Consider the following 17796-nt stretch of genomic DNA (forward strand, 5'->3'; position numbering starts at 1 on the left):
TACATACGGCATCAAGTACCTCCCCCTGCATCGCACGCCTCTGCTTTGAGAACTGACTTGGTGCTGCTGGTGCGTGGGTTCTGCGCAGGCCTCCCTGGCGGCCTGGCCCCCCTTCGTTAGCTCCGGGGCACTGAAGCTACGGGAATACAGGAGCAGGTGGTCCAGAGTGGGCAGTGACCTAGGAGAGGGCTGACAGTTTTTACTTTTAGACACGTAAGCAATGAAAAAGTGTTCGTGGCTGTTCCCTTTGCAGAACTCTCCCTTCAGGTTCGAACTTGGAACTTGCCAGCTTTGGTCATGTATTTTATGCCCTTAAAGGGTTTGTACTTCTCTCCATACATATCCAGACGATTCACTTTGAGTCCTGGAAGGAAGGAAGAACAAGACATAAGCATTATTCAAAAGAAGCAGGTAGAAGAACTGTTTAGGTTCGTTTCAACTCAAAGAGATCCGTGGGCTAGAAAAAGCTGCAACAGTGAACTGGAAAATACCTGCCCTTACTTAGATCACTTAAACGCAGCCGACAGATACTTCACTCTTGGTATACAGGCTGAAAATAAAACCCTGCCCCAATGAAACGCTAGCCTATTCGGAGACCTATTCCTGAAGTGGAAAGGGCAGAAAGTTACACGCAGGCTGAAATGAGGGTAAGGGAAAATGAAGACCGCTCCAGATTTTTCTCAAGTTATGGGGTTGAACATATGAATTAATAATAACAAAATTAACAAATTCATAATCAAATAAAGATATAACTAAATGAATAAATTAATGATGAAAAGCGATGAATTAATACATGGTGCTTGCTAAATATTCTCACTATACTAAGAAAGGAACATTTTATACTGTGCAGAGCTTTAAAGTTTATTAAGTATTTTAAGATGAAAGAGCTTATCATTTAAATGAATTCTAATCACTTAAACTAGACAAGGCCCGTTGGTAAAAAAAAAACAGGAACTTCATATAAATCTGAAGTCATCTCCTATCCATCTGAAAGGGTTGGTCTAAGGACTAAATAAGAAAATAGATGAAAAGAGCTTAAACGAGTGCCTGGCACATAGTAAACGTCCGCTAAGGGGTAACCTGCGGGGTGTAGACTATAGTCAATGACTCGGATTGGCCCGAGGGTTCCCAATGATAACAGCACCTGTGAAATCTTCTGAAACTGGGGGAAAGGAGTTCTTCTTTCAGTCACCAGCTGAGAATGCGGACACATCCCTCTACTGAAAGCCCTGGGACCCCAATCAGCAGGCCCAGCCTCGTCCTGTGAACGCTTCTGTCTCCGATACCGTTTCCTTCTCACATGTGTCTCAGACGCTTTTATTCACGTCACTTAAGCCAACTTTGAGGTGAGGATTACGGACTTTCTCCAGAAATGTGCTAGGAAAGATCTGCCTAAAGATCACGTATCCGGTAACGAAACACAACTCTGCAGACAGGGAGGCTTTGTGATGTCGCTCGCTGCCTTGGCCACTTGCCCGCCCCACAACCTTGGGCTGGGTGTCACTCACCAGAAATGGCCAGCTGCTGGATCTTAAACTGCAGGTTAATCGTGGGGTTCTCATCGGGTTTGGAAGCTCCAGCCTGAAGACTCATGGTCCCCTTCAAACTGGGGAGCTTTTGGGGATTTATTTTTCCTACATCCCAAGACAGCATCTCCAAAGAAACAGGAAAGAAGTTAACAGTGGAACCTTCATCTGAGGCGCCGGAGCTCAGGGTGTCTGTTCACAGTTTTCCTAGTGGCCTCCAGGGTGTTTCCCAGCAGAGAATACTATTTGTTACCATAAATTATCTCAGTGTCCTAAACCACGTCCCTCTGATCCATCTCCCCTTGCCACAAGATATAAAGGGATCCTGCAGAGTTCCTGCTATTTATAACAAGGGCAGCTCAAGCCTCCCACTTACTCTCCTACCTTGGTGACCGGGTCAAACGTGTGCGTGCCCTGAGACGGCGTGAGGCTCATGTTCAGGACGCCTCTGGGCATCTGGCTGCTGACCGTCACCCCCTCGATGGTCTTCCCCATAGTCTGCTTAGGGCCCACCGTTATTTCAAAGCGGCCGAGAGAACTACTGTCCCGGAAGCTGATGTTATGTTTGACATAAACTGGAATCGCCACCAGGCTGGAAAAGAGAGAGACAAAAAGCCCGTGTCATTAATGTACCGGAAAAATGGCCACACTTCCCTTTTTTTTTGCCCCGCTGGCAGCCTTTCCTCCCTCACCTTACAAAGTAAGCACAGAAAAACCCTCTAGACATCTTTAATTATTTTCTTTTTGTAAAGCTAAGATGCTGACTAGTAAGTAAACTAATTCTTCTAATGACTCTTTTTTTTTTTTGCGGTACGCGGGCCTCTCACTGTTGTGGCCTCTCCCGTTGCGGAGCACAGGCTCCGGACGCGCAGGCTCAGCGGCCATGGCTCACAGGCCCAGCCGCTCTGTGGCATGTGGGATCTTCCCAGACCGGGGCACGAACCTGTGTCCCCTGCATCGGCAGGCGGACCCTCAACCACTGCGCCACCAGGGAAGCCCTCTAATGACTCTTTGAATGATATCAACAAAACCAAGGCGCAGACCCTGCAGACTATGAGAAAAAGGCGGGGCAAACAAAAACCACATTTCTGTGTTTTACTTTGTGACATGTGACCAATAATTATTTGTACTTGGGAGGGTAATATTCATACCTCACGGAGCTTTTACAATTTCTAGAGAGTGCTTTTACCTGACTTTGATCCTTAAAAAACCCTAAGGGGTAGGGTTGTCATCTGACAGAAGAGGAAGCACAGAAGCTACAGGATGATACTAAAGTTGTAGCCATCCTTAGCATCTGTGGAGCGCCTCCTACGGCCAGCGCTACTCTAAAGGTTTTCTCTCTATTAGCTCATTTAATCCTCCCTGTAAGTATGAAGCAGGCACTGCCTCTGTCCTGATGTCATGAATACTGACATCCTCATATGTAAGTGAGGTTAACTAACTTGCCATGGTCATATATCATAAGCACTACGGGTAGGGCTTAAGTGTGGGCAGTCTGATTCCAGAGCCTCTGCCCTCAGGCGCTCAGACATTTCCCTAAATTATTCATTCCGAATCCCACAGGAAGGCTTCAGTGGCTGTGAGGTCCCACAGCTCTCTTCAGTCTGCATACCTTCTACTATACACCTTCCCCTAAAAGCCCTCAGACTCCATAGTAAAGAGAATGTGCAAGACCAAAAAATCACTGGATTTTATGGTTTTTCATAGCACCATTCATGGCTTTTTTGAGTGGAGGGGACTGAATACAGGTGTTCTCAGATTCCAATCTGAGAAAAGAAAAAGTTCCCATATATATATGTAATATATATAATATATATATATAATATATATAATAACAATATAATATATATTATATATATAATAACAACAATAAAACTTACAGCAGTAAACCTAACGCGCACTTACTTTGTGTGAAGCACTATTTAGAGTCTCTTCTTTAACCCACGTAACAAGGTACTTTTATGATTTTCAACTTACTTATTACTGCATTACTTATTACTTCAACTTTCTTAGGTAAGAAAACAGACACGGAAAGGATAAGCAAGTCGCCTGAGGTTACCCAATTAGTTACCCGGAGCCCAGGGAACTCCAGAGCCTGAGTTCTTCATCACCATGGACACTGTTTCCAAATACACACGCACACGCACGCACACGCACGCACACGCACACTCCACCCTGTGGTTCGATGGCTGCTTACTTCTGTGCACTGACGTGGTACGAGAGCAGGCGGAAGTTGCCGTCGGGCGGGATGAAGGAGAGGATGCGCTCGGACTCCCAGCGCTTGAAGCGGACGCAGGGGTGGAAGCTGACGTCATCCAGCAGCCTGGGGTTCTGGGTGACAGGCAAGGGAAAGCAACAAGCAGGAATTAAACACCGCACTTCTTTCAGGAAAGTAACTCAGATGCTGTTCTCACTGAAACACACACACACAGATTCTGTCATTACTTTTAGGAAATTCAAGCCCAACATGAGCTTTGTGGTTGTCCTTGATCACTTCTTCGGGGCCCATCCCCTTCCCACCACTCTGTCATTCCAGAAGCATCTCATTTCCCAAAAACTAAATCTCTGGCCCAGGATTTTACCATGAAGGAAAGTGTAAGGTCGGGCATCCCGGTCAGCTTGACGCAGGCATCAATAACCCCCTGGATCTCGGCAGTGATTGTGGACCCTGAGACAGAATAAGACAGAAGAAGGTAAAATCCTCTCTGTCCCTCGCAACCAACATCCCTCCTCCCTCCTCCTTCTTTAACTTTCTCTTTTTTCTCCCACCCTATTTCCTCCCTTCCTTCTTCCTCCCCTCCCCCGCTCTTTCTTCTTTCCTTCCGTCCATCCATCCATCCATCCATCCATTCATCCATCCATCCATCCATCCATCCAAATCATCTACCCAGTCCATCTGTCCTCCTTCTAAACCTTCATCGACTGCATAACAAGCGCAAGACACTAATGAAGCAGTGGGGATAAAAGATTGGTGAGACAGTTACTAGCCTAACGGAGTCTTCAATCCAGTGCCAGAATCAAACAGAACACCGCTACCTTAACCAATGGCTCAGAACACTGAATTCATACCAGAAACTGCTCTCCCTAAGGGCACCAAGGAGCTTTGCCACCAGATGGAATGGATACTTTTGGTCTTCACCCTGCAGGCTCTCCCCGCTGCAGGGCCCTGTGCCCACTTCCTTCTTTCAAGTGTTCCTTTCTCCTAACCGCTCCTATTTCCTGTTTTTCTAGCTCTTCTCTCGCGTGCCTTCCGCAGGTTTCTTTGGACATCCTTTACATGTCCACATCTTATCACAGTTCTGAACTTCTCTTTTCTTGAACTTGACACGGTCTCCTTGGGTTACTTTACCTCCTTCCTAAGGCTTCGATTTCCACTGATGGCCAATTATTTCCTAATCCTTTTTCCAGTTCAGCCTCACTCCTGCCAACGGGACGGCTCCACCTGCACAGGACTGAGGCACTTCAAGCTCCACGTGTCAAAAAGCGAGTCCCTTATCTTCAGTCCTGGATCTGCAACTTCGCTTTTCCTTTAGCTTCATGATAAAACCATCTATCCTGTTGCCTAAGCCAGAAACACAGATGCGTCCTTGATGACTTCCGCCCCCTTGGCGTCCATATCCCGCCAATGCTCCATCCCCTCTTTCCGTGACTTCTCCACTCCTCTCCATCCTCACTACTATCACGGAATCTGTACCTTGGCCTGGACTCCACCACAGCCTCCTGCCTCCCTGCCCCCAGACTCCCCCCAACTCCACGCCACACTGCACGCAGCAGCCAGTTGGACAGTTCTCAACAACAAACCTTGCCAAATTACTCCCAGCTTAAAACTCTTCAATTGCTCCAAATGGTCCTCCTTAAAATGGCATACAAGATTCTTCACCATCTGGCCACCTAGAGCTTTTTGGGTTTGGTATTTTTACTTTTTTATTAAGATCAAACTTGGAGTAAAACGCAAACATCTTAGATGTCCAGCCCAGGGCTTCCCTGGTGGCTCAGGGGTTAAGAATCCGCCTGCTGATACAGGGGACACGGGTTCGAGCCCTGGTCCTGGAAGATCCCACATGCTGTGGAGCAACTAAGCCCGTGCGCCACAACTACCGAGCCTGTGCTCTAGAGCCTGCGAGCCACAACTACTGACCCCACGTGCCATAACTACTGAAGCCCACGTGACTAGAGCCCATGTTCCGCAACAAGAGAAGCCACTGCAATGAGAAGCCCGCGCACCGCAACAAAGAGTAGCCCTGCTCACTGCAACCAGAGAAAGGCCACACACAGCAACGAAGACCCAACACAGCCAAAAATTAAAAAAAAAAAATGTCCAGCCCAATGAATTTTTAAATATGTTCACACCTATGCAGATACCACCCGCGTCAATTTGTGGACCCTCACGGCATCCCTGCACACTCCTGTTGCCCATCCCAGTTCACCCAAGTCCCTAAAATCCTGACTTTTATTACCTTAGATTAAGCTGCACGTTTTCAAACGTCATATAAATGTATATGATCTTACGCATCTGACTTTGCTGCTCAATACCATGAGATTCATTCATGCTGTCAGGTGTACCTGCCGTTCTTTTTCTTTACTGTAGAGTATTCCATGGTGTGATCATATCGAAATTTCTTTATCTTTTGTATTACTGATGGACATTTGGGTCCTTTCCAGCTTGGGGCTAATATGAAAAGCTGCTGTGCCTACTTCGTTTTAAAGCCCCATCACTTACTTTTCTTTTTTGAACACCTCTCAATCCAATCACACTACTTTATTTCCCCACAATATTTTACTCATCTTATAGTGTTTGCACTGCTTTGCTCCCAAATCCACGTAGGTGTTACTAACTCCCTACTCATTCTCCTGACAAAGCGTTGGTTAGCTTTACAATTTGCCCTGGGTGGGAGGGGACCTCTCTTATGCTCCATCTTTTTCCCTTTCTCTCTCCCTCGCTAGACTTTCATGAAGCTTCCTGCAGCCACAGACCCTGTCTTAGTCACCATCACATGCCCATGATCCGGCACTCAGGTACAGCACCACTGGTTCTCCGTAAGCACTTTCTGGATGACTGAGTTCACTGATGTGAAGAGAACTTTCTCTAAATTTCTAAGCTCCAAGGACTTGTAGTCACATCAACCTATCCCAATGGATAGAAAAGAAGGTTCTCTGAATTTTAGTGATTACAACTGTAGTTCTGCCATGAGAATTGAGAGTCAAATACTTCCAAAAGGAAATCTGATCAACAGGAGATCAGGTTGTTACTTTTCTTTTTCACTCAAGAGGATAAAACCAGTGAAAGTGTAAGCTGAGCACTGGTCTGCATCACGTTTTTCTTATTGCTTTTCTTTCAGCTTTGTTGAGGTATAATCAACAAATAAAAAGTGTATATATTTAAGGTGTACGACTTGATCCATCACCTCACACAGTTAGTTGGGTTTTCTTGGTGGTGAGGGCCCGTAAGCCCTGCACTCTTAGCAAATTTCAAGTAGAGTATACACATGTGAGGTGATGAAGGGAATCCTTTCACAGTGTATATGTATATCAAATCACCATAATGTACATGCTAAGTATCTTACAGTTTTGTCAATTACAGGTTTTTTGTCAGTTACACCTCAATAACACTGAAAAAAAAAAGTACTCAACTGTAGTCACTGTGCCATATACTAAATCTCCAGAACTTTTTCATCTGTGTAAGTGAAACTTTGTACCCTTTCACCAACATCTCCCCACTTCCCTCTCCCCCAGTCCCTGGTAACCACCATTCTAGTCTCTGCTTCCATGAGGTTGACTACTGCAGATTCCACATATAAGTGAGATCATGCGATATTTGCCTTTCTATGCCTGGCTTATTTCACTTAGCATCATGTCCTCCAGGTCCATCCACGTTGTCACAAACGGCAGGATTTCCTTCATTTTATGGCTGAATAACATTCCTGTGTGTGAGTCTATCTCACATCTTCTTTATCCATTCATCCATCAACATCACTTAGCTTGTTTCCGTATCTTGCCTATTGTGAATAATGCTGCAGTGAACACAGGGGTGCAGATTATCTCTTTAAGACACTAATGTCACTTCCTTTGGATCTATACTCAGAAGTGGGATTGCTGGATCATAAGGGAGTTTTAATTTTTTGAGGCACCTCCGTACTGTTTCCATAGTGGCTGCATCAACTTACATCCCCCCCAGCAATGTACAGGGTTCCCTTTTCTCCACAACATTGTCAACACGTGTCATCTTTTGTCTTTTTTTTTTTTTTTTTTTTGCGGTATGCGGGCCTCTCACTGTTGTGGCCTCTCCCGTTGCGGAGCACAGGCTCCGGATGCGCAGGCTCAGCGGCCATGGCTCACGGGCCCAGCCGCTCCGCGGCATATGGGATCCTCCCGGACCGGGGCACGAACCCGTATCCCCTGCATCGGCAGGCGGACTCTCAACCACTGCGCCACCAGGGAGGCCCCATCTTTTGTCTTTTTGATGTGAGGTGTGAGGTGGTATCTCACTGTGGTTTTGACTTGCTTTTCCCTGATGGCTGGTGACACTGAACACCTTTTCATATGCCTGTTGGTCATTCGTATGTCTTTTTTTGAAATATGTCTCTTCAGATCCTTTGCGCCCACTTTTTTGTTAGATTATCTGGGTTTTTTTGCTATTAAATTGTATGAGTTCCTCGTGTATTCTGGATATTAACCCCTTATCAGATACATGGTTTTCAGATATTTTCTCTCATTTGTAGGTTGTCTTTTCCACTCTGTTGATTGGTTCCTTTGTTGTACAGAAGCTTTTTAGCTTGATGCAATCCCATCTATCTATTTTTCCTTTTGTTGCCTTTGCTTTTAGTGTCATATCCAAAAAATCACTGCCCAGACCAGTGTGAAGAAGCTTCTTCCCTATGTTTTCTGCTAGTAGTTTTATGGTTCCAGATCTTATGTTTAGGTCTTGTATCCATTTTGTATGTGGTGTGAGATAAGGGTAACTTTATTCTTCGACATGTGAATATCCAGTTTTCCCAACACCACTTACTGCAGAGACTAGCCTTTCCCCATTGCACGTTCTTGGCACTCTTGTTGAAGTCCAGCTGGCTGTAAACACATGGATTTATTGCTGAGCTATCTATGCTGTTTCACTGGGATACATGTCTGTTTTTATGACACTACCATACACTTTGGTTTCTGTAGTTTTGTAATATATTTTGAAATATACAATTGTGAAGCTTCCAGCTTTGTTCTTGCTCAAGACTGCTTTGGCTATTTGAGGTCTTCTGTGGTTCCATATGAATTTTAGGATTGTTTTTTCTATTTCTATAAAGAATGCCATTGAGATATTTCTGTGGATAGCATTTGGGATTTTGATGGGGATAGACTGCTTTGGGTATTACGAACATCTTAACAATATTAATTCTTCCAATCCATGAACAAAGCATGTCTTTCCATTTATCTGCTCTTCTTCAATTTCCTTGATCAGTGCTTTGTAATTTTCAGTGTATAAGTCTCTTCGGTTAAGTTTATTCCTAAGTATTTTATTCTTTTTGTTGTTATTGTAAATGGGATTGTTTTCTTAGTTCCCTTTTTGGATAGTTCATTGTCTGTGTATAGAAACACCACTGATTTTTGCATGTTGATTTCGTATCCTGCAACTTTATTGAATTTATTAGTTCTAACAGTGTTTGGTTGGAGTCTTTAGAAGTTTCTATATGTATGATCATGTCATCTACATCATAACACTTCAGTCCAGTCCTAATACACAATGCTTGACACAAAATAGCCACTAAGTTAAAATGAATGACCTTGAATGGGGGGTAATTCTGGTACTAGCTAGCACTATCTAAAAGGGGCCTCTTTCTATTGTCATAGTTCTGTGAACAGGCCGAAAGCACTTACCTGATTTATCAATGATGGCATCAATCTCTTCAATCACATCAAAATAGGCCTCATTGTTGGTATATTTCACCCCAGTTCGTCGCCAAGGCACCACAGACAGCTGCCCGGTGGGAAGCTGGTCACCCACATTGGTGCTTCCTGAGACAATGAATATTTGATAATTAGATGTAACCAATTATCCAACAACCAGAGAACACTTCCCCAAAAGTTTCTATACATCCGCTATCCATGCACTTAATTGAAGAATTTTTCCAAGAAAAAGATTATAGCTTTCCCAACTTCTATCTTGGTAACCTAATCTATTTTAAAAACTTTTCACCAGCTGGTCTGCCTCCTCAAGCAGAATAAAGGTTAACAAGTTACCTGAGAAACAGATATCATATTTTGGTTTTGAAAGTAACCTGAACTTGGTCTCTCAAATTGCACAATAGCTTGCAGCTTAAATAATGCATTGTCTTTCGGTAGGGATGGTAATCTACATACTGATATAAAATTTTCATGGGTAAAAACAGTATTCTAGTTTGAAGCAGGTTTTTAGATACATTTATGCCAGGTATTAAAATGTATACATAAACATAATCTCTCTTATACCAATACTGGAACTTAGGAAAAGAATATAAATCAGATCGTTCCCTGTCTATAAGAATTGTAAGTTGATTCCTTGATTTGTTTTTTTCCCCACAGGTATTAAATTTTTTTTTTTAATTCAAAGGTTCTATACTGAAATTCTGAAATAGAACTAATTTAAAATCTATTTTCTTCTAATGCAACCTGGATCTTTTTAATATAAAGAAGGAAACATTAAACACACATATAGTCAGCAGCTTTACAAAACAATTCAACTAAGAGAGCTGGTTCTCAGATATCTTTTCTAGATTTAAGTGAGATTCAGGAAAATGACTTCACAGTATTTATAAGTGATTCAGTCACTAACAAAGCTTTTAAAGTTTTAAATGAGCCCAGAATATTGAAAAACCTGACAATGTGTTTTCTTAAAAAGAGGCACTATGTATTAAAACATATCAACAAGCTATAATAATTAAAACAGTATGGTTATAAGGCAGGAAAGCCTAAAAACAGACCAAAAATCCAATAATGACTTAGTGCAAGATAAAAATATCATTTTAAAACGAGGAGGGCTTCTCTGGTGGTGCAGTGGTTAAGAATCCACCTGCCAATGCAGGGGGCACGGGTTCCAGCCCTGGTCCAGGAAGATCCCACATGCCATGGAGCAACTAAGCCTGTGGACCACAACTACTGAGTCTGCTCTCTAGAGCCCTCAAGCCACAACTACTGAGCCCACGTGCCACAGCTACTGAAGCACGCACGCCTAGAGCCCGTGCTCCGCAACAAGAGAAGCCACCACAGTGAGAAGCCCGTGCACCACAACGAAGAGCAGCCCCTGCTTGCCACAGCTAGAGAAAGCCTGCGTGCAGCAACAAAGACCCAACACAGCCAAAAGTAAATAAATAAAATAAAAATAAATAAATAAAATGGATGCATGCATACTTAAAAAAAAACGAGGAAAAGGGGTAAAGTATTCAATAAATAGTGCTAGGGAAACTGACAGTTTTGGAGAAAAAAACACAGAGCCTTACTTCACCAAGACAATTTCCAAATGGATTAAAGAATTAAATCTAAAAATAAAACCATAAAAGAACTAGAAGAAAATGTATTTTTTTAAAAGAAAGACTTTCCCTTCTTTGAGATGAAAAAGACATTTTCCAATATTTCCTTCTAACAATTATAAAGTTTCTTTGTGTTTAACTCTTGATCCAGCTAAAATTTATTTTGTATATACAGTGAGTAGGGGAACTTCATTTCTTTTCTGTATCAAAGTTGACTGCCCTGATACAATATATTTAACAACTGGCCCGCAGTCCATGGATTTGATATATGAGTACATTTATCTATACCAAATTCCTATAAAAGGATCTGTTTCTGGACTTTCTATTTTATCCCAATCATCTATTTGTCTATTAATGGGCTAATACTATATCTTAAAAATTACCTAAACTTCATAATATATCTTGATTCTGATAGGACACATTTTTTCTCTTGCTCTTTTTAAAAAAATATTTTCCCCCAAACTGTCTTGGCTCTTAAAGTATATCTATTCTATGAGTTTTTGTCTAATGTACCAAGTGAACTTAAATATGTCTTGATATTTGACAGGGCAAATTCTTCCAACCCCTCTGTAATTACTTTTTAAAATGTATTTTTCATTCAGTTTGTCAAATTCCATGAAAACTCTTGTTTATATATTAAGCAAGACCCAAAATGTAAAACCTTAATGAAGCAGAATGATTATTTTGACTACATCAAAAAACTTTAAAGATGGCTAAACAAACACCACCTTGAACAATGTTAACTGACCAGGGGCAGGATGTGAGAAAACATCTACAACAGAGCATTCAAAATACACAGAGACTCCTGCAAACTAGCATGTGTATTTACAGTATATATGATAGTTTAATATCCTTAAATGAAAGGAATACTTTTCAATTAGTAGGAAAAAAGAAAAACATTTCAACAACAACAACAACAAAAAAACGGGCAAAGGACATGAAAAAGTAAATCACAATAGAGGAAAAACAGTCAATGAACACTTGAACAGGTTTTAACTTCCTTAGTAATAAAAAACAAGTTTGGAAATAACAAGATATCACCAAACTATCCAATTGCCAAAGTTGTAAAATAATTAATAACGATAATAATAGAGTTGGCCAGGATGCATAATTGCTACTGAAAGTATAAACTGACGTAACTTCTCTGGGGGGCTATATGGCACAATGCATTAAAGTCCTTAAGACACGCACACCTTCTGATCTGGCACTTCCATTCCTAGTACTGAAAAGGTATCATTCTAGATGTGCACAAAGATTTAGGCATAAGAATGCCAATTCCTTGCCATTTAAAAGAACAAAAAATCGGAGACATCATAAACAGGGACACAGTAAATGACCTGGGATCTATTCCGTATGGCAGAAAATTGTAAAGTCACCAAAAATGATGTAGATGAATATTTATCATATGGGAACATGTTCACAAAACAATGATGAAAAGTTAAGTTTAAAAATATACAACAGGGCTTCCCTGGTGGCACAGTGGTTGAGAGTCCGCCTGCCGATGCAGGGGACACGGGTTCGTGCCCCGGTCCGGGAAGATCCCACATGCCGCGGAGCAGCTGGGCCCGTGAGCCATGGACGCTGAGCCTGCGCGTCCGGAGCCTGTGCTCCTCAAAGGGAGAGGCTGCAGCAGTGAGAGGCCCGTGTACCGAAAAAAAAAATAAATATATATATATATATATATATATATACACAACAGTTGTTGTTTTAAAAAATTCCACCTGTCCATCTATTATCCTGATGTCTAGAAAAGATAAAAGATATACACCATATGTTAAAAGTGTGGTGGGATTATGAGAAATTTTCATGTTTTTTGTGCTTTTCTGTGTTTCTGACATTCCTACAATAATCATGTGCTACTTCTGTAATCAGGCAAATTATTTTTAAAGGAGAACAGCTCATTCTATCATTGAAGTCAGAATATTTTCTATATAACAAAAATATATTTCATGTTATATTCAAAGACTGTAAAGAATAAAATTAAAGCACCTGGACATTTGAGATCCCCAAAGACAAGCACTCAAAACAATGCACAACAGCAGGCTAAGCCACACCCAGGATGGTGGCAGCCTTCCCTGGGGCCCCCCTCGTACCTGTGATGGTGTTGACAACGGTTCGAAGGATAGTGGGCGGCTTTATCAGTTCTTTGAGGATGTTCGACTCGGTAGCCAATGGAAACCCGTTGTCAAGCATCTCTTCCAATACCTCATAAACCACAACCACATTGTCTTTTATCACTGGCTCTGAACAGACTCCAAAATAATCCTGATGAAAATACAATACGTGTATACATTTGTCACTCAGAGACTGTGATGAGTGAAGGAATGCTCCCAGAGAACAAGGATCGAGCCCTGCCCACACGTGTTTACTCTGTGTTTCTGGCATCTTCTAAAATAAGTGAATGAAGCATAACCATGGTTCTCTTAGGCAGGCCCAGTTTGGTGGAAAGAACACCAGACTGGATTTTTCCACAAGTGTCATTAATAACTTCTTTCATAAACTCGAGTAAGTCATTTACTCTCTTTGGGTTAGTTTCTTCAACTAATAAAATATGAAGAATACAAAACTGAATCTAGACTATTATATGTGTTTATGAACATGAATTTGAAAGAAATATGCAAAGTGATAATACCTGGTATGACATACATTGGACCTGAAAATCTTTTTAACCCTTACTGTTGTGCTATTCCTTAACATTCATGCAGCAAGTAAGAATTGAGACGGCTTCCCTGGTGGCGCAGTGGGTGAGAGTCCGCCTGCCGATGCAGGGGACACGGGTTCGTGGCCCCGTCCGGGAAGATCCCACATGCCGCGGAGCAGCTGGGCCCGTGAGCCATGGCCGCTGAGCCTGTGCGTCCAGAGCCTGTGCTCCGCAACGGGAGAGGCCACAACAGTGAGAGGCCCGCATACCACAAAAAAAAAGAATTGAGAGAGAAACAAAGTGAAATGAGGGGGTGAGCTAGCACACCTGAAAATCTCTTTGGATCCCCTTACTCTAAGATGCTAGGATTCTAGTAACACTTTGTCCTTTTATTAACAAAGGTTAAACTTAGATACTAAATTGTCTGGGTTGTGGAAAAAGCACTGGATTCCAAATCAGAAGGCCTGGGTAATAATCTTAATTGTCACCTACTAGATTAAGTCATGCTGACTAATTTGGGTCTTGATTTCTCTCATAGTATAATCAGGATAATAACATGGGATGCACAGGGTTGTAAAAACTCAGCCTGATGGATGAACTGAGAACATGTATGAACATGCTTTGTAAACTACAAAGCACCATGTAAACTGTGGTGCGCGGCAATGAAATGATGCAGAGAGAAATGCTGTAGCCTCTTGGCGTGCCCCTCCTGGCAGTGCCAGCACATCTGCTGCTGGGCCTCTCAGACAGCCCTCTAGGGCTTCATCCACTGAGGGAAATTCACCCCTTTTGAGAAAGCCCATTTTATTCACGGGTGGCACTGACTGTTAGAAAGTTCCTTCTTTTGCTAAACTGAAATTTGCTTCCTAGGTCTGCCTTATAGAACAGGTTTACATAACAGCCCCACAGTGATCTAGCGATCTGAAGACCAGGACAAGATTTGACTTGCATTTTTCTTCACAGGGCCGAACTCCCTGATTGGTCCTCCCACTGTTCGTGCTACAGTAAGGTTTCTAGATTCTTTCACTGTCTTGCCATTTCTTTGAATTTGCTCTAGTTTTCCAATAGTCTCCTCAAATTATGACATCCAAAACGGAACACAGACTCCAGATATGACCTAAATTACATCAGATGATGTCAACTGTCAGAGACATTCCAATATCCAAGAGCAGTTAGGAGTCAGGAATGTGTTTCTAAAACAAAGAGATTTCTTCTTTAAAAAAATGAGGATTGTAGGGGGGGAAAAGTTATACATTTCCTTCTCAAGAATGATTTTATTTTGAAAAATAAATAAAACACCTCCCTCAAGAAAAGGGAACTCTCCTACATTGTCAGTGGGAATGTAAACTGGTGCAGCCACTATGGAACAGTACGGAGGGGCCTTAAAAAACTAAAAATAGAGCTACCATATGGTCCAGCAATCCCCCCCTGGGCATATGTCCAGACAAAACTATAATTCAAAAAGGTAAATGCACCCCTATGTTCATAGCAGCACTATTCACAACAGCCAAGACATGCAGCAACCTAAGTGTCCACTGATGTATAAATGGATAAAGAAGATGTGGTATATATACATACAATGGAATACTACTCAGCCATAAAAAAGAATGAAATAATGCCATTTGCAGCAACATGGATGGACCTAGAGATCATTGTACTAAGTGAAGTAAGTCAGACTGAGAAAAACAAATACCATATGATATCACTTACATGTGGAATCTAAAATATGACACAAAGGAACTTATCTATGAAACAGAAACAGACTCACAGACATAGAGAACGGACTTGTGGTTGCCAAGGGGGCTGGAGGGGAGGGAGAGGGATGCACTGGGAGTTTGGGGTTAGCAGATGCAAACTCTTACATAGAGAATAGATGGACCACAAGGTCCTACTGTGTAACACAGGGAACTATATTCACTATCCTGTGATAACACATAATGGACAAGAATAAGAAAAAATGTATATATGTATATATATAACCGAATCACTTTGCTGTACAGCAGAAATCACCACAACATTGTAAAACAACTATACTTCAATAAAATAAACTTTAAAAAACACCTCCCTCGATTTTCTAATCAGGCAGAATGTAATTTTCTCAATCAGCAGCTGGAAGAGACTGGTGAGCAAGGCACAGCGCCACAGCAAAGTGCGTGCACTTCCATAGCGGGAGCTCTTTCCACTATGAGGGAAAGAACGCAGCCAGAGAACACACATCAGATAAGACATTAAAATCAGGATGCGTCCATTTACTTTTAACAAACGCTTCCAAAATGGCAAGCTCTGAAGTCCCAGCCTTCCAAAGTAGCCACTTGATGTTTTCTCCAATTCCTCTGTGGTTTCAACTAGATTAAGCAACATTTCTCACTTCCTGCCTTGTAATAAGTTACATCATATCACTATGGAGATAGGGAGCAGACTGTTAACGGGGTAAAGCATCCCTGTGGAAATCCTAACAAGGCCCAGCTCAAGCAGCTGAAGATCAAAACTGCTGGGCTCTTCTAGTTCTTCCACGTACTGGGGTTTATCATTCTCAGGTTTTCACTGTGTGATGGAACAAGTATGCCACTGGAATCCCAGAATAGAACTACCAGAAAAGAAATTGGGGAAAAAAATATAAATATATGTATATTCTTTGGGGATGAAACTGTTCTAAACATGTGATCTATATCTGAGGGCAAATGAAAGGACTCTTTGACTTGCTTTTTAATTTTTATTGTAATGTCTGGGTCCTTGTTCTCTTCTTCTCCAATCCCACAATTTCTGTATTCATGTGACCAATTCCAGGCCTCACATGACACAGAAGTTAACCCAAAGGGCCCTTGATTCTCATGGATCCTTGAGTTATGCAAACAACCACAACCGTTAGAAGTTGAGCAATCCTTTTAGGGAGAAAATGTCTGAATCCAGAGTCTGGGCAGCCTAAAATCCTGTGCCATAAAGGATGTTGACATCCTGGTATGACATACCTCCCCACGCCCCAAGATCTCCAAATCTATTCCTGAAGGAAAAACTCAAAATGAAAACTGTATCTTGGAAAATGTGTCACTTAAGTTTTTACAGGTACAGAAGATTTTCCAATGTTAAGTTTGCAAAACAGCCCGTCACTGGTACTCATATGCTGTGGATGAGCACCCCAAATTCAAGCTGAAGAATGGGTTCCCAAATTATCCCTGCCAGGGTGAGTGAATCACTTTTTGATGCAACTCAAAGCAATGTCGTTAACGATGGTTAACATCAAGTCTACCATAAATAAAAAATCAAAACTCCTCAGCTTTGTGAACAAAATGTAAGACAATTCCAATCTCTAGAACTGAAATGACTGTATACCATCATACCAAGTAGGGTGGCTTTCCCAGGCAACGGGTTCAAATGTATACAACCTGTCATTCTAGATGCAGCCCGTTCAATAAATAGAAAGAAGCGTCTTACCAGATGGGAGAGGAAGTGAGCAATGTCAGAGTTTTAATTTCTTTTTTAAGTTCCTTCACTGAGGCTGAAAACAATGGAAACAGAACTATAAAGACACTTTGTAAGGATGAACTTCCTCACATTCACGCACCTGAAACGTGTCCACTACTCGGTGAAGGAACTCAATGACAAACAGAGGTGGCACCTCCGTCTGGATCACAGCCACAAAAAAGATCTTGTGACGGTAAACACTTAGGAGATAGTGGTGAGGGGTGGAGATAACTGGAGGCACATTTTCAGCCTCAGTTGCTCGCTCTTGTGCCTCGAAAAAGTAATCGCAAACAGAACGGCTGACCACACTCTTCCAGTGCTTCTCCAGGAAAATATCTCCAGAGGAGTTGATCAAGAAAAGGCTGTGAATCATGGTGGAGACTGTCAGTGAGAGAGGAAAGTCTTTTTCCGTCCGACAGCCTCTGCAAATGCTCAACTCTAAAAACAAGAGAAGCTATGATCAGTTCCAGTCAACCAAAACCCCCTCCCCATCTGTCCAGCAGCCCAAGCCTTCTTACCCACCTTTCAAGACGAGACTCAAGTCTTCCGCTACTGCAGGAGCCCGAAGTATCCCTCCCTAGAATTCCCAAGGGTAATTATCAGCCATCTCATTTGTCAGCTAATCATATACTGTCATCTCTACTACTGCCTGAATCATATCCATTTAAAATTCCAC

At 42.2% G+C, this 17796-nt stretch overlaps 1 protein-coding gene across 1 annotated transcript; it reads right to left on the reverse strand.

Moving 5' to 3' along the window:
• Positions 1-263: 263 nt before the first annotated feature.
• On the reverse strand, positions 264-17493 carry AP3M2 (adaptor related protein complex 3 subunit mu 2; the record flags this gene model as incomplete). Its single annotated transcript, XM_079726736.1, has 8 exons — positions 264-364; positions 1509-1653; positions 1911-2118; positions 3724-3857; positions 4109-4194; positions 9390-9527; positions 13111-13282; positions 17221-17493. 8 exons carry the CDS (start codon positions 17491-17493, stop codon positions 264-266), a joined length of 1257 nt encoding a protein of 418 aa, XP_079582862.1.
• Between the last annotated feature and the right edge of the window lie 303 nt (positions 17494-17796).

The sequence above is a fragment of the Hyperoodon ampullatus genome, assembly GCF_949752795.1.
Source record: "Hyperoodon ampullatus genome assembly, chromosome: 20".
Classification (NCBI taxonomy): Eukaryota; Metazoa; Chordata; class Mammalia; order Artiodactyla; family Ziphiidae; genus Hyperoodon; species Hyperoodon ampullatus.